General features: G+C 37.8%; 2 protein-coding genes and 1 long non-coding RNA gene across 9 annotated transcripts in view; 2 read left to right on the forward strand and 1 right to left on the reverse strand.

Moving 5' to 3' along the window:
* Nucleotides 1–20,599, reverse strand: tec (tec protein tyrosine kinase). 4 transcript variants are annotated; one of them, XM_042401695.1, is made up of 18 exons: nt 20,306–20,599; nt 16,016–16,222; nt 15,584–15,688; nt 14,518–14,599; nt 12,953–13,081; nt 10,127–10,179; nt 9,797–9,993; nt 8,606–8,671; nt 8,031–8,085; nt 7,705–7,787; nt 7,418–7,551; nt 6,008–6,082; nt 5,740–5,911; nt 4,224–4,440; nt 2,701–2,765; nt 1,829–1,947; nt 1,500–1,657; nt 1–1,129 (listed from the first exon to the last, which is right to left on the reverse strand). In XM_042401695.1, the coding sequence occupies exons 2-18, from the start codon at nt 16,151–16,153 to the stop codon at nt 1,046–1,048; spliced, it is 1,932 nt and encodes a 643-aa protein (XP_042257629.1). In that variant the 5' UTR covers nt 16,154–16,222; nt 20,306–20,599; the 3' UTR covers nt 1–1,045. The 4 variants fall into 4 exon arrangements, with proteins under 4 accessions (XP_042257629.1, XP_042257628.1, XP_042257627.1 ...); XM_042401694.1 differs by lacking the exon at nt 20,306–20,599 and adding an exon at nt 18,645–18,816 and having other exon boundaries at nt 9,797–9,990; XM_042401693.1 differs by lacking the exon at nt 20,306–20,599 and adding an exon at nt 18,645–18,816.
* On the forward strand, nt 9,949–13,042 carry LOC121889838. The gene is made up of 3 exons (XR_006093668.1): nt 9,949–10,034; nt 10,428–10,527; nt 12,966–13,042. It is a non-coding gene; the product is annotated as an uncharacterized LOC121889838 (long non-coding RNA).
* txk (TXK tyrosine kinase) overlaps nt 18,967–24,494 on the forward strand; it is a 20,869-nt gene continuing 15,341 nt past the window's right edge. The window contains exon 1 of one of the 4 annotated variants that reach the window (XM_042401748.1): nt 18,967–19,239. The gene's annotated coding sequence lies outside the window, so the exon portion shown is untranslated. Of the gene's footprint in view, nt 19,240–21,632; nt 21,654–21,993; nt 22,088–22,965; nt 23,062–24,494 lie in introns of those variants that run through there. The other 3 variants (XM_042401751.1, XM_042401749.1, XM_042401750.1) reach the window with 3 other exon arrangements.

Here is a 24,494-nt window from a genome sequence, read left to right on the forward strand (position 1 = left end):
TGACAATTTTAGACCAAACAACTAGTCAATTAATCGAGAAAATAATCGACAGATTAATTGAAAATGAAAATAACCATCAGTTGCAGCTCAGTATCAGATCAGCAGATTTCCAATAAAGGATGTTTCAGTTTCAGAAAAACCTCCTCGCGCCTCTGAACAGCAATGAGGGAATTGAGATGTTCTTCCTGCTGGTGGACTGGAATAATTCCCAGAACACACGAGGAGCACGGAGACATGAACATAAGGTAGAGAAACTCTGTCTAATCTAATGTGTGCCCACTGTAAGACCAGACATGTTCACAGGGAACGCCACACCTGACAAACAGACTGAAAATGTTCTTTATCATGGAAATATAACCAAAAGTTAAATGACAGTCAGTCTCTTTAACATTAATGTGCAGGATGTAATGACAGATTTGTGCTGCTCCAGCAAAAAATTGTCAGACGTTGGTATTAAACAACAAACGAAACAAAAACAAAAACTGATATCCTGACTTGGCGAGATTCCTTTAATGTCTCAGGAACACACAGCTGAGTCTTTACTGGGATGAAAGTGAAGCTTCATAGTGTGTTCATAGTCTGCTCACTTTCATCCATTTGTCACAGACAGATCTCTGACCAAAGCCCCATGTCCGACTGGGAGGCAGACCGGATGCATTCAGCTACACAGACAAGCAGGCAGATGCTTCCTAAGCTCACGTGTCCACCATGAGAGCCTTTTACACATTTTCTGTATTGCCGTTAGTTCATACAGGTGTTTGTGCAACAAACTTTAAAAGGCTTCTTAAGACAACGTGAGCTGCCGTCCCAGAGTTGTTCTGGTTGAGCAGATCTGAAGTGACTTGATTGGATTAAACAAACGTGAGTGTCAGTTTTAGCACCTTTACACCGAGTTCTCCATGTTGTCGTCCTTTCTATAGCACTTTCTATAAATTAGATAACACCTTCAAGAACCACAGAAATGGTCGAGGAGCAGGAGTTCGGGGCCAACATGGCACACGCCGCATATGGCGCGAATGGTGAAAACAGCTGATTGGTCAGTTGGTCAGTTCGGGGGAGCGGTGTCACTGTCCAGAGCGTCGGAGATCATTATACAGATCTTAGAGAAAGACGGGCGCTCCTCCGGTCTCTGGAGAGAGAAACACAGGCCATAAATACACGTTATTATTTCAGACTAGAGCTGCAACTAACAGTTATTTTCATGATTGATTAATCTGTTGATTATTTTCTTGATTAATCGATTATTTGTTTGGTCCATAAAATGTCAGAAAATGGTGAAAAATGTTGATCACTATTTCCAAAAGCCCAAGGTGACGTCCTCAAATGTTTTTTTTTTTGTCCAGAATCCAAATATATTGAGTTTACTGTCATAGAAGACTACAGAAACCAGAAAATATTCACATTTAAGAAGCTGGAATCAGAGAATTTAGACATTTTTTCAAACTAATTGGCGAACAAGTGAGATAATACTGAAATAGGTGATTTCTCACAACCCTCACCTCATGCCAACAGCGCTGCATGATGTCATAGATGGCAGGTGTGGCCATTTTGGGCCTGTAGAGGCGGTGACCCTGGGTTATCAGTGTAACGACCTCATGGTTGTGACTCTGTTCAAACGGCATACGGCCCTCAGTGAAGGCTTCCCACATCAACACACCTGGACGCAAAAAACATTAGAGGTTTAATTGTTAAAACACTTAGTTCATCATTAATGTGTGGTAAAATAAAGAAAAAAAGGTAAAAATGAGAGTTGAGCCTCTGTTTTTTATGATTATACTTCATTTTCCTAAATGTTCCAGTTCCGGTATTGACGTTAAAGTGTGCTCACCGAAGGACCAGACGTCAGACTTGCTGCTGTATTTGCAGAAGTTAAAGACTTCAGGAGGCGACCACTTCACAGGGAACTTAGCACCCGATGAACTGGTGTACTGGTCGTCCAACACGTATCTGCATAAAACACATTAGCATTTAAGTTTCAAAGGAAAAGACAACAGATAAAAACGTGCTGTGTAAATGTCTAGGAATCAGGGTAACGCTTTATTTTACAGGTCCTTTGATTTCCGGGAAATATTCTGAGTAATTTGAATGTATTTAACAGCTGAGTTTTTACAGAGCAGGAGGTGCAATTTAGTACAAACAATAAGAAACAATTTCAAACAGTGTTTAGTTGGTTTAATTAAGTAGACTTTTGACAATTCTTTTACTGACAGAAAATACTTAGTTTTCGGTGTGTAGTTTTGTGTGTCAAATTACATATTAGAATATTAGGTTGTTTTAAAAACTATAACAAGCACATTTCATGTGTAATTACATCACACTTTCAAAGAAATGCCTCAAGAATTAACACAGTAGCTACTTTTAGCAAATCACTGAAAAAACTTAATATGCTAATATTAGGTTTAGCTTGCAAAACTACACACTGAAAACTGAGTACTTTCTGTCAGTTAAAGTACTGTCAAAAGTCCAATTTATTAAGGAATTGTGAAAAAGAATATTGACGTGAACCAAAATAGCATATAATGACTGGATTCTCATCAACTAAACTAACTTAACCCTTTTTTCATTTTTTTCTTATAATTTGCACCAAAAGTCCTAAAAAATAACCGTTAAATACCCGCAAATTACTCAAAAAACTTCCAGGAAATTAGTATAAAATTAGGGGATGTGTGAAATAAAGCATTACTGAAATCGGACTCATACCTGGCCATGCCGAAGTCAGACACCTTCACCACCAGAGCGTCATTCACCAGACAGTTTCTGGCAGCCTGCAGAAGAGACGGAGGGAGGTAAGAGATAGACAGCAGACAGCAAGAAATGAACAGAAAAAGAAACATATTTTGGAACAAGCACATAAAAAAGAATATAGTAATTGTATATTTCTAGATGGATTACAGGATTCAGTGTGGTATCCTTTTTTCCTTATTTTCTTCTTGTTATTAGAAATAAAGACTGTTTTCCTCCATATGTACCTTGTTGAAGATCAGGAGGATATGAGTGAAATAAATAAATTAGACCTCAACAACATTCTTTTAGAAATGCTGTTGTTGAAAAGTTTTTTGCTGAAATCCAATCCAAATCCATCTGCTGGATGGGCAGGGTCACCTCAAATCACATTTAATTGCATAAATTTGTGTAACCATCCCGAGTTCAAGATGAGTCATCAAAAATATTTGGTAAAATTTTATACTGATTTGAGTAATTTTCAGGTATTTAAGAGTTAATTTCTAGGAAATTTTACAGAAAGCATGGTCCAATTTGGTACAAATGATAAGAAAAAAAAGAGAAAAGTGTTAAGTTGATTTAGTTGGTAAGTACCCACTTATTATAGGCTATTTGGGCTCATAAGTAGATGTTCTTTTTCAATATTTCTTAATAAATCAGACCCTTGACAGTTCTTTAACTGACAGAAAATAATTTTCTTAAGAATTAGCATATTACATTAACATATTAGTTTTTTTCAGTCATTTCCTAAAAGTAGCTGCTGTGTAACTGTTAATCTTAGGACATTTCTTTGAGAGAGTTATGTAATTTGGTAGTAGACATATATGCTCATCATAGAGTTTTTAAGAAACAACCTAATATGCTAATATGTATACACAAAAAACCAAACACTGAAAAAGTATTTTCTGTCAGTTAAAGAAAAATTACCGACTAAACCAACATAACAAACAACTTTAAAGTTGTTTCTTATAATTTGTACCACATTGCACCACCCTCTCTGTAAAATGTCCTAAAAATTATTAACTGTTAAATACCTGAAAATTACTCAGAAAATTAGTGTAAAGTAAAAGGACTTTAAAATGAAGCATTACCAAACATTTCTATAATTTACAGGAAGAAAAGAGAGATTTTGATTTAAAAAAAAAAACCCTTTTATAACACATATTTAGCATGTACTGATAAATTAATAATTAACACAGAGGCACAAGGGTAGATCTTAGAAAATGTATTTTTCATTTCACTGTGTCTTTAAGTTTATTCCTTTGAGGGCACGTTAATAACTGAGGGCGACCCAGAATCTCTTCCTCAGATGGACAATATGAAAACACTGTTAAGAAAGATTTTAGTGACTGAATCAAACTGTAGCTGTAAGAGGCAATAAAACCTGTGACCTTACTTGTTGTAAACTATAGCCAACAAGGCAAAACTAGAACTTGGTCCCTCCACGAGTTTCCATTTGAGGTTAAAACACACCTCAAACCACAATGAAAAACTGCAGTTACCAGGTCTCTGTGGATGAAGCCGTTGCTCTCCAGGTGCTCCATGCCCTCGCTGACGTCCAGGCAGATACTCAGCAGGGACCCCAGGCTGAAGCCGCCCCGCCGCTGCCTGAGGTAGTTCAGCAGGCAGCCGTGCTCCATGAACTCTGTGACGATGTAAATGGGCCGCTGCTGGCTGCACACTCCATACAGCTGCACCAGTTTAGGGTGAGACAGATTCCTGGAGAAAAAAAGAAGAACGTTTGAGGCCAATTCTCTTATTTTCAATTGTTAGCATTGCATTGTAAGAAAAATGTAACCACCACAGTTTTTTGAGAAAGTTTAGTAAGGAAACTAGTAAACGTATAAGCTCATCATCTCTGTTTGTAACTCTTATGTGCATGTGTATATACAGTATGTACTGATGTTCTGATGTTAATATTATTGCTGATGCTTCATATTATATTTGTTTTATGGATTTGATGGTAGTACGATGTCACCTGTCACCTGAACTCCTTCATTACATCAAGAATCACAATGGAAATAAGTCTTAGACTTTATCAGAGCTGCAACTAATGTTTATTCTCTCGATCACTCGTTTGGTCTATAAAATGTCGGAAAATGGTGAAAAATGTTGATCATTGTTTCCCAACACCAAAGATGCAACCTCAAGTGTCTTCTTTTGTCCCGACCAAAAGTCCACAAACCAAAGATATTCAGTTTACTGTCATAGAGGCCTAAAGATACCAGAAAATATTCACATTTAAGACGCTGGAACCCGAGAATTTTAGCGTTTCTTCTTAAAAAATGACTCAAAGCGATTAATAGATTATCAAAATAGCTGGCGATTAATTGACTGATGATTGCAGCTCTGGACTTTATAGTGTTATGTTTGACATTTTGTACTTGTGTGTGACCTAGAGTCCTCTCTTTAGTTGTTTTGTAAGATCAACTAAACTAAAAAATGAATCACGAGAATACAAGGTGCGCAGAGGAATACATTTACATGCACACAAGAACAATGTGTTTAAATCCACCTGGTTACTGTAAAATCAGTGTTTACATGTCACAGATTTCTTTCCTAACTTTGTATCTTTTTGGAACAAGTTTACTGATTTTAACTAATCTGTTGTTGTTGTTGTTGTTGTTGAAGCATTTGGACTGAAAGGCTCTGAAGTGAGAGCACGAATGAGCCTGGATTTTCCAAATAGTTTAATTATTGCAGGGTATAGCATGTTTTTTTATGAACTCATCTAACTTTACTGCTCAACAATGGAAAAAAATGGGACTCCATCGTTTGTATCTATCACAGGCTGTTGTTGCAGTTCCCACTGCTGACCAGTAGAGGTCAGCAGAGGTCAACAATGACTTCTTTGCACTTTATATGTATCTTTCTGGATAGAATTTGACACATAGGGTCATTGTCCTTCAATGCAAAGACTAATCTCTGGGTATAAACTTCCTTTTCTCCTCTTTCATCTCTTTTCCTAACACCATAAACTTGTCTTTTCAATGGCCTCTGCTCCCTCTCCTTCCTTACATCATGACCTTGGCCTCCTCGATGAAGTCCTCCTCGTACATGGCTCCTTCCCTGATGGCCTTGATGGCGACTTTGTGCTGGGCCCTCCACTTGCCGAGCCTCACCTGACCGAACTGACCGCTGCCCAGCTCCTTCATGAAGGTCAGCTCGCTGGGGTTGATCTCCCACTTCTCTGCATGGAGGGACGGATGCAGAGAGGAGGAAGGTAAGAGGAAAACTGTGAGCTTTGTTCATGAATTGAATAATGCAGCGGTGTGTTAGGACTCACCGTAGCTGAAGCCAGCTGTGGACGGAGCAGATTTGTCCTCTTTTCCTACAGGGTACCTCAACCTGGCTACAAGACCTGAGACAGAAAAGATCAGATCAAAGAAAAGAATTATCTCGTAATTATGACTTAAGTATGTCATTATTACAGATAAATGTTACACCATATTCTTTGACCTGATGAGGAATTTCCTGCAAACGTTTTTATCATATTTTATTGCTCTATTTTGATAATTGTGACCAAATGGTTCCGTAGTTTTTAGAGAGTGTTACAAATTTTGATATCTTGGATGCATTACATTACTGATGAACGACGTCGTGTATATGATAAAATATATAATAAATTAAATAAAATAAAAAAATAAATATGTTTGGCCCCCTGATGAAAGCTGAAGTTTTGAATTTCATAGATTACATCAAACCTTCTACAGAAATCAAATCACAAATCTACTGTAGAGTGTCTAAAGCTTCTTTCACACATAGTTCCCGGTAATTACTGGGATAACCTTTCAGGTACTGCTAGTGATTTTCAAATGCAGCTACATTCAGGAACATTTCCGTCTTACGCCTTTTCACACATGCCATGGCAATGCCGGAACAGATGGGGCCAGAGTCAGTCCAGCAGTTGGTGGTCAATACTTATGGATGCCAGACGCTCTGGTCCCTTATTTCTGAATCTGTCCAGTTTCTGGCCAGTCTTGAAAAAAGGAGCTTGTTTGCAAAAGAAAAGAACTTGTATCGCCTCTTAGTTATCAAATCACAGGTGAAAGGCAACCAAGTCGCGCATTCAAATAACGTCATCAGCGGAGTCTTGTGATTGGTTTGCTCGCTCGACGTGAAAGTGTCTTTCGTCAGACGGATGTAACCTTTTACGTGTTTGTCCCGGCGATGTTACTGCCTTCATTCACAACACAGCTGTACTCGCATTTTCCTTGAAATGTTACTTGGTCTTGAGGTGGGAAATTGGCGACACGGATTTCCCTGCACCCATTCACACATGACCCCATGCAGGAAATGTTCCTGAACATTTCAGGGATAGACCACATGTGTGAAAGGGGTTTTAGTGTCTCATAAACCTGCCAGAAAGCCTGTTGGACCAGACCACTTTTGTTCTTTACAAACACAAATCGATGGCAGTCGAACAGAAATGGTGTCATGATACCATTTTTTTCTGAGGCAACAACAACAGAACTTTCAATCAACCATAAATGAAGCCGGCCACTGTTTATAGTGTGTGGATAACCAATAAAATATGTCTCCCTTTTTAGCCAAATGAGCATTAAAATAAGCTGAGTGAAAACTATCTCTATCCCCAGATACAATCCTAAATGCTGTTATCAATCAAATGTATTCTCCAATGAATTAAAAGAAATAAACAAACGGTTTGGTACGGTTGTATGTGTGTGATCTTTACCTGCTGCATTGTGTTTATGGTACTCGATCAGTTCGGGGATAGAGCTGAACAAATGTTTCTCCGCCAGGTAATACTGAATGGGAACGTCTGTAGTCTCCTTGATGTGATAATGTTTTATAGCTGCACCTCCCTCCCTGCAAACATTTAAACAACATCCACAATGCGTAACGTTATAGAATGTCTCAGACAGATTAATCAGATAATGATGTGTAGTTTTCTGTCGTTTGTTTTGTTTCTAGCAGACTGTGTGCGTGCTACCTGCAGACACACACATATAGTCTCATTACCCTCCGACAGACTTGACGTAAAGAGACACTGTGTAGGTTCCTTCAGTGCTGGAGTCTCTGACAATGAAGGATCCTTCTTTGTCCTGCAGGAGGCGACAGAAACAGATAATCTCGATGGAAATCTTTAGGAGCATTTTTACCTTTATTGGACTGTTGATATGATGGAGGCAGAAGGGAAAGGAGGGAAGCAAGAGTTGGGTTTTGTTGACATGAATAGACATGAATGAACAGACAAAAGGACACACTGAAGGAAAGGAGGAAGATGAAGATGGAGGGAAGATGTAGGAAGGAAGGAAGGAGTGGAGGGGAAATATGTTTCTACTGACCTCCTTCCTCAGGAGCTCCTCTGCCTTGTTCCTGTTGACTTGTTTACTGTACCAGCTGCAACACACAAACAAATGTACCATGATAATTATATCTTTATTTATATCTCTGTGTGTTTTTGTTAGATTTGATTATTTCTGGGTCAAACTTTTTTTACTTGACAGCCAATCAAATGGTTGACTTCGGAGTTCAAAAGAAGAGATTTTGGACTGATAGATTGGACTAGTCAACTTGACAACCATTGGAGGGATTGATGTGGAATTTGGTTCACACATCATTTCAGACCTTAATGATATGATATATGCTAGAATATTACATAGGGAGGTAATTATGTCAATTGATAATGTGCTTTAATGGTGCATATTGTCATATACTGATAATCAGAAAGAAGAATAAGCTGGACTTAAAAAGACGTTACGTTCAGCTTTAATGGAAGTATTTCATGTTTCACTTTTATGAGAGAAAACGCTTTAAGGACTAATAACCGATGTCCTATATTCAGGCCAAAAAAAGCATTCTAACTTCATTACGACTGCTTTCTGCTGCTGATCTACACTGAAATGATAAACGAACTCACACAAACTGCACCAGGTTTCCAGATGTCTTCTCTGTTACATAGTTACTTGGGATGTAGCCTTCCTCACTGTAAAATACACCAAAACACAGAAAAACACACAGAAAAAGGTTATGAGCTGGGCATTTACAACACAGCGAATCTCTTATTAGCCTACTCTCATAAAGAGTTGTGATGGTTAAAAACACTTTGTATTGACATTGTCGCACTATATTGTTTGATTTTGTGTTTAATTACAGTGAACAACAGACTTTGGTTAACATTAAGTATCTTTATTTGCCTTTTTCAGGCACTTCTATATTATTGGAGCTTTCAGAGAAATCTGAGTTTCTTAGATTTTGATATGAAAACTATTTACAATTCAGAAACTTTAAATCTCCCTATTTAGCTTTCCATAAGCAGTAAATAAACAGTTAATAAATGGTTTATAACACACTATAATGTGGTTATCAGCAGATAAAAGACATTTTAAGTGTTTATTAATGTACAGTACGTGTAAACAATTATAACTTCTCTTATGAAGACATTGTGTTTTACTACATTGTCATTCATTATCTGTTTATACAGCAGCCTCCACTTATGGATAACTATTTGCTTACAACTACATTACTGTGTGTTATAAACCACTTATTAACAGTTTAAAGGACCAGTGTGTAGGATTTAGTGGCATCTAGCAGTGAGGTTGCAACCAGCTGAATATGGAATATAAATATATTGCATTTCTGCCAAGTTTGTTCCACTAGATGCCACCTTCACACTGCAGCTTTAAATACTGCTTATAAATGCTAAATAGGTTCATTTTAAAAAAAGAGTTCCCCGCATTTTAAATGAAATCTAAACTCTATGTTGTAACTATCATGTATTGTGCAATTCGTTATGGCGCAACTCATACATTATGTCCACTGTAGCTGCATTTGAACCTTCACATACATGTAGTTTGTCCAACAGCCTGCTGAATCTTTAACAGGTTGCACTGGTTAGTTTATAATAATATTAATGTCATACAAGGAGAATAAAAGTATTGTATTTTATTTATTGTACCTGATTTAGCTACTAGCTCATTTCCATCTGCAAGTAGACACTAATACAACTAATGCAATTGATGCAAATACATAAACTGTAATTAATCCAAACAAGATACTTAGTTACATTTATAGTTATCGACATAAATGTGACATCACACCAGGAACTCACCCACACTTGTTGCGCGCCTTGTACCAGTTAACGTCACTTCTCTCCAGAATGACGTACTCGTCGCCTTTGACCAGACTCAGGTCGTGTGGTTCGGTGCCCGGGAAGTCATACATCGCCACCACCACGTCCTCCTTGTCTTCGTCTTCATCGTCATCTTCGTCTTCGTCTTCGGGGAGTGGAGGAGGGGGCCGTCGCTGCTGGACGAGGAGCAGGAGGAGCAGGAGGAGGAGGAATGACCGTATGTTTGTAGTTTTTAGCTGAGCTTGATATGTTTCTCATAAATGTGTGCGTGAGAGTGCGTGAGAGTGTGTGTGTGTGGTTAGTGGTTACCCTGCCTTCTTTACGTTCCTCTCCAGGAATCGGGGGTAAAGGTTTTCTGGAAACTAGAAAAGAGGAACAGAAACAAACAGCAACCCAAGCAGAAAGTTTTAATCTTTTCATTGTTGTTTTTGTTAACATCTCTACTATCAGATCACTGTGATCTCTGACCTCTTGATAGATTGCTTGTAATATCGGCGATCAAGAAGGGAAGGTTATCATGCTGTTGCATTAATTGCAAGTCAGTCTGAATGAGTCAGCAAACAACTTAAAATTAACATAACTGAAGTGATTTCCTGTTTTTCTGTTTCAGATTCAACACTTCTTAAAGGAGCAACGTATCGCTACAGAATGGACCATGTTTTACCAAATTTACTACAAGTCAAGCATCTTTATATTACTGCTGACTAGAGGTGGAAGTAAACAAAGTACATTTACTCAAATACTGTCCTTCATGTACATCTTTGAGGTACATTACTTGTGTTTTTCCATTTCTGTCTTTCCTTCACTTCATTTCAGTGATCTCTACATTTATCTGATGGCTGGAGTTACTGGTTACTTTGCATATAAACGGTTCAAATTCAAATCATAAGACAAGTTTATTGAGGTGCTGTAGCTTTGACTGTCCAAAAAATATAAACAAAGCTTCAGCACTACGTGGACCACTAAAATACTGTTTAAACATTAATGCATTCATGCTTTAATGGCACAAAATGCAATTTAAATGCACCCAAAAATACTTTAAAACAAGCATTAAAAGTGCTTATGACACCCACACCATGTCTACATAGGAGACATAGTGTGAGCAGCACATTAGCAGAGCAGCAGCAGCTATGGAGCTCTGTCTGTTTGTCCACACATGATGCATTCAGGTTATTCAAGTATTGTGAGTAGGTCACCCGCGGTTTGGCAACGTTCAGAGCCAAACCTACAACCACTGCAGTTACAGCAATCACTGTTGCGTACAATGGAAGACAGAAAATAGATTTGAGGCATGAAAGTACGCTTTCTCACTTTCACACAAATAGCACAAGTTAAACATGAGCTGTTACGCAGCTGTACAGATGAATCGGGCGACTGATTTATGTGCTGCTCTTTCAAGCATCGCCACCATCACTGCAGTGAGTGAAACTGGAGAAATTTACACTCAGTGGTGGAAGAAGTATTCCGATCATTTGCTTAAGTAAAAGTACCGATACAGCAATGTAAAAAAATACTTAATTACAAGTGAAAGTTCTGCATCAAAAATTCTATTTAAATAAAAGTATTTAGCTTGATGTAGTTAAAGTATTGCAGTAAAAGTACATAAGTATTATGAGCTTGATGTAGTTAAAGTATTGCAGTAAAAGTACATAAGTATTATGAGCTTGATGTAGTTAAAGTATTGCAGTAAAAGTAGTGGTTTGGTCCCTCTGACTGATATATTATTATATATGACATCATTAGATTATTAATAGTGAAGCATCAGTGTTAGAGCAGCATGTTACTGTTGTAGCTGCTGGAGGTGGAGCTAGTTTACACTACTTTATATACATTTAGCTAGTTTAGTCCAGTGGTTCCCAACCTAGGGGTCGGGCCCCTCCAAAGGGTCAGCAGATAAATCTGAAGGGTCGTGAGATGATTAATGGGAGAGGAAAGAAGAAAAAGCAAAGTTTTGATTTTTGCTGAAATATTGGATCATTTGAACATTTATTGAAATGAAAGCATGTGAGAAGTTTAGAAGGAAAAATCACTATTTGGTGGAGCTGTTAACAACTCATAGACATGTGAAATGTGACCCCGACTACACACTGCTTTATGTAAGACGTCAAAAGACAAAAAGGTTGGAAACCACTGGTTTCATCTTTAACAATGTGTTGTATTTTAAAAGCTTGTTATATTATCCATTGTGTCAAATCTTCATCTGAAAAGTAACTAAAGCTGTCAAATAAATGTAGTGGAGTAGAAAGTACAATATTTCCCTCTGAAATGTAGAAAGTAGCATCACATGGAAATACTCAACTAAAGTACAAGTACCTCAAAATTGTATTGAAGTAGTGAAAGCAGAGATGCAATCAAAAGAAATGCATTAGTTCATAAAATCCTGAATCCTGGTCCCTGGTCTGTCAGAATGTGATTGAAACATGAGGATTTCAGTCAAATTTATTTTTTCCAAATGTTCAGTTGTTGTTAGAGCAGCTGATAACAGAACAGAACAGACTAAATTTTGTTAAAAAGTTAAGTTTAGTAGAGTATAACCTTTGATTTGATGACATTTGATGACTATATGCTCAACATACAACCAGTTCTATGGAATCTCCTCGACATATTTCTTAGCAAAAGTACTTATTCAGTGAAATCCTTTACATAAACAACAGCGTTCACATTTACAAGTGAGATGCCACCGCAGTACTGGCGACTTGTTTATTTCCGCCTGCAACCTGGATTCATCTATTGGTTGAAAGAGAAAGCGTATCTGAAACGTCAGACATGTGTAAGACGGACGACCGAAAAAACGAGGTTGAAAGGCCTCCTGTGTAGACGCACCGTCCTCTGAACTAACCGTACACTTTATCTATCTGTGAAACCAAAACTAGGAGCTAAAAGAGGCTAAAAAAAGCTCTGTAGAGCTACAGAGTTGCAATTAATTCTCTGTCACTATGTCATTTGATATCAAAAATGACACATTTAGGTAAAAAACACTACGATTTTTACAGTATTATTACAGGGTGGTATTGCTTCCACTACTGTTTTAAATAATAGCTGTAACAATGGTGAAATTAGTGTGAACTGTACAATAATAAAAGGCAACAGCTGAGTGGTCAGTGTGGTGTGTTTGAGTGTCTCTGTGTGTCTTACTATCTCCAAACAGGTTGTACTCCTCACAGCCCATAGCCTGTTTATCCACCTGACGACAGCAGAGCCACGCCCCCTCCTGCCAGAACTGAGGGTGGAATTTCGCCATGATCACCTGGTTGTCTTTGATCTCTGCAGACACACAAACACAGAGAGAAAGGTGATTGACACGTCATGAAGGGGTCACTCATGCTTCCACTGAAGAGCTGAAAACATCAGATCGGGTGTGGAGTGATGAGGAGACTCAAACTTCCCTCAAACGAATACATGAAACAAACAGAAATGTCATATTTCCGTCGTTTTCCACATGGTTTACCATTGTTTGAGCTTTGGAGGTGGATGGGCCGGAGGGATGATTTGTGAAACTCTCTTGAGATTTGTACGCTAACTTTAACTTTAACCTTAACCACTCGTGAACGTTCATCCTTCCTGCTTGTCCAATCCAGCATTTAAAGACATTATTTCTTCTTCTGCAATGATTTAATGGCACCAACTGTTTATCTCCTAACATTCACATAACAGTACAGCATTACTTCATATTTACTTTTGCAGATCTTCTTTTTTTCATGTAAACATACATATATATATTTACATATAGACATTAAAATTTGCTCTGACTTATCATCAGCTTTTAGGCTGATATGTTAAACTTGTTAGCAAACAGTCAGGGGTGTGTGGTCCATTAATTCCAATTGTGAAATATATATTTTAATGAAAAATCGTTTTTGTGATTGTTGTGTGTGTGTATAAATTTCAGTTGTTACTCTCACATAAATCATACATAATTACAGAAACGTGTGATGACTGATGAAAAAGTGTGTACAGTTGCTTATTTTCCACATCAAGCAACATTATCATTCATTTGGAGTCGTGTTTCTGTCCACCTGGTGAATGTAAGTCCAATATTCACTCTCTTTTAGCTCTGTTTTTACTCTCTACCAACTCCTGAGGGAAATATCTGGTTCTTTAGCTGCTAAATGCTCCACTATGTTCACCAGCTAGTCTACAGATAACTGTGTCTGTTTGGTGCTGAGCAGGTAGTGTACAGTGGCTTTTTAGAGCTTTTTCTCTGAAAACAGCTGCCTGCTGTGGCAGAAAACGACGCTATGAGAGCGCTGAGAGTGAAGCAGAACAGTAAAGTTGCAGCCGGACAGATAAACAATGAGCTGAAACTCACTATAAAGCTCCGTAAAGCTGCAGAGTCTCTGATAATTCTCTGTAGGTTCATCACCATGAGCCACAACCAACACATTACACACTGACAGCTCAGACATTAAAGAATCTATACTAGTCGCTTTAAGGTTGATGTTGACTTTTACATGGTTGTTCTGACCTGACCTCACCTCTCCTGTCTTAACACCTCATTTCATCTTGCACAAAAAGCGACAGCAGCCGCAGTGGAAACAATGGGGGCTGCTGGAAAGTTGACCTACAATATGAAAAGCTGTGGTTTAAGTGTGAAGACAACACTGCTATAGTTCAAGGTCTAAACTATATATGTGATCTGTTAGTCGTGTGTTCTTCTTCTGTTATTTAATAAAATAAAACAAAATAGAAGAGAAACTGACCGTCTTTGAGGCTCTGAACCCAGAGACTTCTGCTGTCGTGACTCGGAGCGAACACATAGAGAGTGTTGTTATCGTACACCACCTACACACACACACACACACACACACACACACACACACACACACACACACACACACACACACACACACACACACACACACACACACACACACACACACACAGATGTTAAATTTTCCCGCTTATTTTTAACATTTTAGCATTACAGCCCTGATAATCTTTCGTCTAGAAGTCATTTTTAAAAACATAAACAAAGAAAGCTGCAACAATTAGTCGACTGACATAAAATTAATCTACAACGTTTCGGTAATCAATCAATGGTCATTTTTCAAAAATTTGATGGTTCCAACTTCTCAAATGTGATAATTTCCTGCTTTTACTTACTTTACTTTGGACAGTTAGACAAAATAAGACATTTTCATGTCGTCACTCTTGGCTTCAGGAAATTCTGATGAAAATTTTTCAGTGTTTTCTGATGTTTTATAGACTGAACAAGTAATCGAAAATCTAATCTGCAGATTAATTGATAAGAAAAATAATCATTAGTTGCAGCCCTACTATCTTGATAATCAATTAATTATAATTTTTCAAGTAAAAATGACAAACATTTGATGGTTTTGTTGCTTTTTCTTGTCTTAACCTTGTTATAAACTGAGTATCTTTGGGTTTTTCCTCTGTTACTCGCAAAAAACATTTAATGACATCAAAAGATGTTTATTTATTGTTTTCTGACCAAACAATGAATCAACTAATCAAGAAAATAATCTTTAGATTAATCGATTATAAAAATAATTGTTAGTTGCAGCCCTATAAACAAACAATCTTCATACAGATCCTTTAGATTTTGTTTTTTTAAATCGTGACCAAGATACAAACTCTGCAGTAGAGTTGCATTGTGGGTAATGTAGGCACTGGAATAAAAAAAGACGATATATCTCTGGTTCTGCTGCATCAGTTTAGATACTTTTTGTTTCAAACTGTCTGACAAATAGGAGTGTGGCGCTAAATCAGCGGAGTACTCTTACACATGCATGTGTGTGTAGATACCTGGAAGGGGTATTTGTTCTGGCAGGGGATAATCCCGCCTCCGTTCTTGACGATCTCCGCACATCTGATGCGGCTCAGCTCGATCGAGCCTCTCTTGAACTTCTTCTGTTGGTGGAAACAACATGAAAGTAGTTTAGTGTTTTTATAATTACGGTGTCCACTGTGAACTTCCATATGGAGACGTTCGACTTTTTATTGTGTTGTCGTATATTTTATTCTGTTCTGCAGATGAAGCAGAATTTGTCTGTATAAGTGACTGATTAATTTCATGAAATGTTCAAATGATCCAATATTTTCAATGAATACTTCTTCCGCCCCTGCTTACTGTACAAAATGTAAATCATTCAGAAATAATAATGATAATAAACTCACAAAAACAGTTGGGTTCTGATCTGAAATGTAAATAACGCCAATATAAGTAATAAAAATGACCTCGGCTTTCCCATCATAGTAGGTCAGCGAGTTCTTGGTCAGGACAAACAGTCTCTCCTTGTAGTTCAGCGGCGACGTCCTCTTCTTCTGCTGCGAACGCTTGATCAGCGTCTCCTCCAATAGCTGCTCGGCACTCATCCTGGCCCCGCCCACGCCCTCAGCCCATTGGTGGATGTCGTGGTCAGAATGTTGCAGGCTGGAACTGAGCTGTGAGTGAATATTGGACACAAACGGTGCAACATTACGGTGGCCCAAGAGTGACACATGAAATAAATAAAAAATCAATGACCGTGATCGCTTAAAAATAAGTAAATGCATTTCAAATTGGCCAAAAAATGATTAATAAATGAATGTGCAAATTATTATTTATAAATTTTCATATTCATCCATTTCCACGTTTTGTATTCATTTCTACATTTGTTTATTTCCATATTACATATACATGCTATTTGTGTAAATAAGCAACTTTTTGCTAACAAGTTCACTTTATCAACTTCATAAAGCAAATCAGTGTTAATCCATTAATGCGTGTTTAAAAACGGCTCCAAAGACTAAAAATAGTGATGAGATAGTAACCCACCACTGTGCATGTGTGGAACCACGATTCCATGGGCTTGGTTCTTTCTCCGATACCACACACAGAGTGAACAGTATCCTTCGGAGTGTCCACATGCTAATGACAACCGTATCTAGGTTACTAAAACCCTTTTCACACATGCAATCTATCCCTGAAACTTCAGGAATATTTCCTGCATGGGGTCATGTGTGAACGGGAGCAGGGATTGATATTCAGGGAAATCTGTACCGCCAATTTCCCACTTCAAGACCTTGTAACATTTCAGGGAAAATGCTGGTACGGCTGTGTTGTGAATGAGAGCAGTAACACTGCAGGGAAAAACACATCAAGGGTTACTTCTGTCTGACAAAAGACGCTTTCATGAAGAGCGAGCAAACCAATCAAAAGACTCCATTGATGACGTATTTGAATCCGTGACTTGTTTACGGTTGCCTTGCCAATGCTTTCGTGGGTGATTATAACTAACAAGTAGTACAAGTTCTTTCTCTGCAAACAAGATCCTTTTTTCAAGAACGGCTGGAAACTGGACGCGTCTGGAGACGTCTTCCACCACCTACACGTACATCCAGCCTTCCCCCATCTTCTTCTTCTCTTGTTGGCATCCATAAGTGTTGTATAACCACCATCTGCTGGACTGTCCCTTGCCCCCGTCTATTCCAGCATTGCCATGGCATGTGTGAAAAGGTCTGAGATGGAAATGTTCCTGAATGAAGCTGCATGTATGCAAAGTGAAAATCACTAGCGGTACCTGAAAGGTTATCCCAGTAATTTACTGGGAACTATGTGTGAAAGAGGCTTTAGTTAGAGCAGGATTTCATTATGAGTTAAAAGAAAGTAAGACTTGATCAATTCATTCAAATGTTCAAGATACAGTCTAATGAGTCAAACACCTTTCTTATTATAACGGGTATTTTTTCATACTATTACGAGAAAATGTACATGTTTTAACACTAATAAGCATCCTGTTATAATGACAAATTGTTATAATGGCAAAATTACGTTCCTGTAGAAAATGAACCACGACGTGACCGTAACACGTTTTGTCTCCTGATGTGAACGATGTACCTTCTTATTTCAGTCAGTCAGCCCGTTTTGTGAAGTAAAACTATTCAGCAGATTTCCCTCCAACTAATTTTCCCTCCAAATCTGACGAAACTGCTAAACTTTGAGCAACGGCTTCTGATCTGCGTAAAGATTATCTCAATGAAAGAACACGAAGCGGCTGTGTGTTTTTTTTTTTTAGCTGCCATCGATCTCATAGAAGAGCTTGTTTATTGAGACAAAATGAATTCCTAGAATCAGGTCTTCATCATCAGTGTGGTCACAGACAGGAAGTCCTTCCCACACAGGAGCTTACTAATTAAAACTACAACGCAAATTGAAACTGTCCTCTGAATTTGCTCGGCGGTAGTAGTGAAGAAGCACATCTGTCAACATTGGGCTTTGAAAATAAGGGAGATTTTCCGGGACCCCACCTGACCATAATATTTACATAATGAAAAGGGTTTCCTCTCTCGGCTCCAGAGATCTAATCATCAGGTGCCTTTACTGCCTGTCCTGCTGTAAACCAACTGCCGGCTGATGTGTTCTTTGTGGCTTCCTGAGCACACTTATTTTTAACAGACCTAGCATACTGGTTTATTTTTCCCACCATGACCGACACTAAAGTCCACCTGAACACATCTTGCAATGGTTGTTTCCTAACATGTCTTTAGTCAGAAACGGGAAAGTATTTTTATATATTTACACAGAATTTTTTTTTCTTTGCTGGTGTCTCACCTGTTTTGCACGGTTACTGGAGTCAACAGCGTTTTAACAGCTTGAGAAAACATCACGTTAATAGAGTTGTTGTGTCGAGTTAGTGCCTGTATTAAAAGATCTGTAAGTCCTTTTATCACAGGTTTCAATCTTGTGCTTTGACTTTTGATAGTGGGGATGCCCTTTAGTTTACATTTGGATTTGCATTTGGACATTTTGCAAACAGATTGTGCCTTCAAAGATATTTATCAGAACAGTAATTCATCTAGATGGTGAAAGGTGGAAGTTCCTTACCAGTTTTCCTGCTTTGAATGTGTTCATGTCTCTCCATCACCTGACGCCTGGGCTGCTTCACGTGTTTTTCTCACCACCATTCCCTCCTCCCACTAGAACTTTAACTTGTATCCAAACTATGAAGCTACATTAACATTACTGTGATGTAATGCAGCAACACCAGATAAAACAACACTAATGTCAATTTAAACGCTCCACTGAGACGTTTTTTCTTGCTACTTACTTCGTTATCTTTTGTCCAACAGATTATTATTCGATGACGCACATGTCAGTTAATGTTACATATGATCCTCTGAACTCTCATTCATTCGTCTGTCTCATGAAAGCGGCTCCAGTCTGCCTGCTGGCTCCAGCACGGGGGGTTCGTTTGTTTTAAACACCCGCGTTGCAGGAGCAGGCGGTGGTTTGTTGATCTAACGGATGTCTCTCTGTATCAGATTGGGATACAATACGAAAACGGAAAGCAAAACAAGCTCTACCAGAAGCCACAGCAGAAATTGCGGTAGGAAGCCAGTCTGAGACGCTGACAAGCTGTATTGTGATTGAAAGTCTGCATAAAGTTCATGTTGGACTGTAAACGCTGTCTGAGTCTGAGGTGAGTGAACATGTGTTTATGCGCATTAGGGGTTGAAAATACGGGAGTAACCCGGGAAAAACGGGAAGGAGACATTCAGACGGCTGCGTTATGTTTGCGTTTTTTCCCCCCTTTTCTTTCCTTTTCCTCCTTTTTGGTTTCTGGACTGTGGGTAGAAAAGTTGGACTGGGTGAGGGACTGTTTTTGCATTTAACAAAACTGCTGGAAGGCATCAGTGTAAATAAATAAAGTTAGAATAATTTCCTGATTTAGATAGGACATATCTGATCAAAGATTAAGGAAACGAGTGCAAGAATCTGAACAAGCATTTGATGCCACTTGATGGACGCATTGTGTTGTGTTACAACCAAGACAACGATTAAATCTAAGTTATGAATGTTTTCTGATGCAGGTAAAGATAGCTGTATGTTTGTAAACACAAATAAATAGAGTAAAATCATTATTTGGTTCTATTGACTAAATATTGCAAAATAACCCATCTTAAAACACATATACATGAACCCATGAGAGAAGGTCTTCCTACCTGAACATACGTTTTACTCTGTGGGCCGAAAAAATATATAAAAAACACCGATATATTCACACGTTTATCTTATCAGCTGTGTTTCCGAAAGCACGTGAATGCAGCAGAAGGAAGCTAAACGTGTCGTTGCGCTCGGCTCCCTGTCCACCTGCTCTCAGGTGGTTTATGTCATTTCTAGTTGACTATTATCTTATTTAAAACTGTTCCCCAGATCAGACATAAACACAGGATTCCTAAAGTATATTAATAAGCTGAAAAGCGCCTCTATGAAACTGTGAATTACTTTTTTTTAATGCATTTCTATATCCTGTTTCACTGCAAGATACTTTCCTGTCATGTTACATCAACTACTTATAGTTTTTCTGCATTTTGATGTAATATTCAGATTTTTGAAGTAGTTTAGCACAGTTGAACCTCAGGAGTCTGTCATTTTGTTTGGCGGTTTGACATCTGACACCCGCAGGTTTTGTGCAACAGCAGTTCGTAATTAAAGACGTTATGAAACAACGTAAGTGTGCGTCACTTAAACTGAGTCTCTCTTACCTTCGTGCTTCATTTTCCAGATTTTAGTTCATTAGCGTGCGTTTTTGTCTCCCATGTCGCTGCGTGTCTGAGGAGCTGGATTCAGGAAATGAATTGAGGGAGGCGGACACGCAACCGACCAACACACACACACACACACAAACACACACGCTTTAATACACTTAAACTTCCTCGTACACCGCTCAACCCGCAATATAGGCTATGTGTGCGTGTGTGTCTGACACAGAGAGAGAGAGAGAGAGAGAGAGAGAGAGAGAGAGGTCAGTGGTGGATGACATCATTTGACTAGTCAAATCAGTAAGATAGCAGAGTGGAAAAATATTCGTATCTACCAGTGAATCACCAATCTGTTTCATGTGTGTTTGTGTTCAGTAGTTCTGTCTTTATGAGGACCACTTTGACTTTTACACCTTTTAGAAAACAGAAAGTCAGGACTTTTTTTTTTTTTTTTTTTAGCAAGAGTGACACATTTTAAAATTGTGGACATTTCTGTTTAATGAGGAGTTGGGTTTTTTTTTTTTTGGAAAGTGAGAATAGTTTTTTAATTTAAAGACGGTTTTGGAAATTGAGCACATTTTTTTTTCAAAAGTGAGGATGTTTTTAAATGAAGTAAAAAAAAAAAAAAAAAAGTACCGACAGTTTTCAAAAGCGAGGACACGTTTTCAATTGTTTTTGAAAAGCAAGAACATTTTGGAAAGAGGAAACTGTTTGAAAAGTGATGATGTTTTAGGAGAGTGTGAACTTTTTTTTTTTTTTAGAAAGTCAGAAGTTTTCGAAATTAAGTAGCTAAAAAGTATGGACAAAAGTGAGGACACATTTTTAAATTGTGAACATTTCTGTCAAGCGGGGACATTTTGAAAAGTGATGAAATTTTTCAATTTTGGGGGGGGCGACGACTTTTTGACAACATTTTTGAAAAGCAAGAACATTTTGGAAAGAGGGCACTGTTAGTTAAGACATTTTTGTAAAGTGAGGACGTTTTTAGGTTTAGGATTAATTATAGGTTAGAGTTAGCGTTAGCATTTAGTTGTTGATGGGGTCTCAACAAATATAGAAACCAACATACGTATGTGTGTGAGTGTGTTTATCCACTCAGACTGAAAGACTTCGCGGTATTTAAAAGTTCTTCAGTAAGTTCATATGAAACCTTTGAGCTTAATCATAAACACCTGTTCCTCATATTCGGTCCAGAAGGTCATTATTTACAACCAGTTACTCCTTTCATGCCAGACAGCCACTGGTTTCAGTTCTTGTCTGAGAAAATCAACCTGCAGAGACTTGAAACTACAGTTCATCACAGTCACCACTAGTATTATTGTTAGAAGCAGCAGCAGCAGCAGCAGCGGAGGTAAAATTAGAAGCAAATATTAAAAGAAAGGACTCATTTGAAAACTCTTGTGGTGTGTTCAAGGACGTTCTGACTCTTAATGCGTGAAACAATTAGACATATTATCTTTTTCACATTGTTTATGTTTGTTTAATGTTTGATTGAATCACAGAATAATGTGAGTGTGACCTTTTGACCCAAGTCCCCTAGTTTATTATTTTATCAACTTATATATCACAATACCAAAAATCGATTAACACTAAGTCTAAACAATATTCCATTTACAATCACGTTTATTCAATGCATAAATAAAACTAACGGCACGGCGGTGCAGTGGTTAGCGCAGTAAACCCTCCGGACATCTGGGGCCCTTCTCAGTGGAGTGCGTTTTCCTCGTGCTTACGTGGGTTCTCGCTGGGTTCTCCAGCTTCCTCCCACAGAACAAAAATATGCAGGTTTGGTTAATTGGTGACTCTTAATTGCCTGTGAATGTGAATGTCTCTATACTGTATGTCAGCCCTGTGATTGACTGGCGACCAGGTGAACTCCGCCTGTCGCCCAGAAAATGGATGGATGGATAAAATTAACCTCGTTGTGATGTCTTGAGGTCGAACATTATGAATATATGCCCTATTTGCTTCCCTGTCTTTTATAATTTTGCATGTGTTCTGACTTTCTGTTGTTAAATATATTTGCATTAATAAGAAGAAGAAGAGGAAGAAAAATAAGAATAACAGGGTTTGAATGTAGAATATTCTTATGAGGATGTGAACTTTACTGTAAGAACTACGGAACTACAGAAAAAAGAAGTGATCTTGCCACAGTGGTCTCACTTTAAATGAGGGGGAAATTATTTCTTCCAGTTTCGAACAAGTTAGGAGGTTAGGAACGAACACGTAAACACGTAGGACACCGTGACTATAGCGTGTTAACATTTTACCTTCTGACCAAATGTCGTGTGATATATTTACAGTCTGAACAATCTGGCATGAAATCATAACATGTAGATACACCTGTAACTTTGGTCTGCAGAAAAGTTTATAATAGTATCAGCATATGTAAAATGTGTTAAATTATCTTGTCTTGCAGCTTTTAATCTATAAACTATTTTCATTTGAAACTGCAAAACATTATCTTAAAATAATTTTAGAGTGAAACTTAATTAATTACGCTTTTATCAACATGTTTTTGTTTTTATCATTCCTACAGTATCCACTCTCTTGCTGAGAGTTAGCTGAGAGGATTAGCTTAGCATAAAGACAAACAGCTAGCTTGGCTCTGTCCGAAGATTCAGAATCTGCCTACGAGCTCCTCTAAAGCTCAATAATTAATACTTTGTTTGTTAAATGGCGGATTTTGTTAGTATAGGACACAGTCATGCTAGCTACTTCTCTGTCTTCATGCTAAGCTAACGTACACATTCATACAGGTGAATGTTAATCTCATCTCTAATTTATCTGCATATTAACCTCATTCATTGGAAACTGAGTCATTGTTTATCTTCGGGTTTGAAAACTGGTAGAATACACTGTGAAAGGATCCCTGTTAGCACACAAATGCATCATGACACCATAGAAAACACTATATGAAGGTTTATGAAAATATGAGCCTTCTGGTGGATCACACCAGTGCTGGATTGACACGAAAATTTTGATGATATCAGAAAAGGTCAGAGGTCACGTTCTACAAAGCTCCACTGTTTGAATGTGAGCATCAAAGCACTAAACTGACATATTTCTGTACAGAGTTTTGTTTGACGTCACCTCCCGCCTCTCACTTTTGAGTCTGTTGAGTGTTAAAAACAAGATTCTGGAGAGTAAACTCAAGTAGCAATGCATGCTGGGAAGTCAGAGAGCAAATCAAACTACAAATGTTCCACTTAATTTCTTAAAACAAGTGACAAACTTTTTTAAAATTATGTTTTCTTTTTAGAATATTTTTTTTCATACATACTGATGTTACCATTAACTTAGTACAAATGTAATATCAGACATTTCAGAATGTTTAATATATATAACAGCTCTGCCATAAATTCTACTTTTACAAAGTTTATACATTTTCAGTTTTTGTTGACATTGTCAGAAAGGTGATAATTGTACTTTATGTTTATTATTGAGGTCGTAGTAGGTGGTGTTGGTGTACTGGAATGGTGTTCCTGATTTTTTGTCCACTCCATTAACATACATAAGAGGGGCAAAATATTAGGAACACTTTTCAATATAACGCACTCCAGTACACCAACGCCGCCCACTACGAGGTCACTAAGGAAAAAGAGAAAAATTACAAATGAAAAAGAAAATGAAAATAATAAATGAATAAATAGAAATTAGAAAATAAAAAAAGAAATAAAAGAAAACATAAAGATATTGTGACAGCTATGAAATTGATTGCCATGAAATTTAGTTCCTCTTGGGATGAAGCGTAATAATTTTGGTGATCCGCTGTAGCGCCATCAGCTGGTCAAAGCTTCAATTTGACTTCAGTTAATTTGACAGAAGACTTTGGTTTATGAGCGAATACTTGAAAAACTAACAACGGCCTCAGCTGCACTTTGTGTTGAGTGCTACTTAGCTAAGGTTAGCATGCTAACACGTAAACGTTATACCTGCTAAACGTCAGCATGTTAGCATTGTTATTGTGAGCTTGGTAGCATTTAGCTCAAACAACAACAACAACAACAACAAAATGACCATCACAAGCTGAGATTCAGTTCAATGTCTTACAGTTAAAATTTTCTTCAGGGAGTCACTTCCTTTAATTTGATTAAAATAAAGGAAATAAAATGCTCTTCATGGTTCATCAGATGCAACTTAAAAATGTTAAAGCTGATTTTTTTTTTTTTTTTGCATTATGAGTTTTACA

The sequence above is a fragment of the Thunnus maccoyii genome, chromosome 22 (genome assembly GCF_910596095.1).
Source record: "Thunnus maccoyii chromosome 22, fThuMac1.1, whole genome shotgun sequence".
In the NCBI taxonomy this organism is placed as follows: Eukaryota; Metazoa; Chordata; class Actinopteri; order Scombriformes; family Scombridae; genus Thunnus; species Thunnus maccoyii.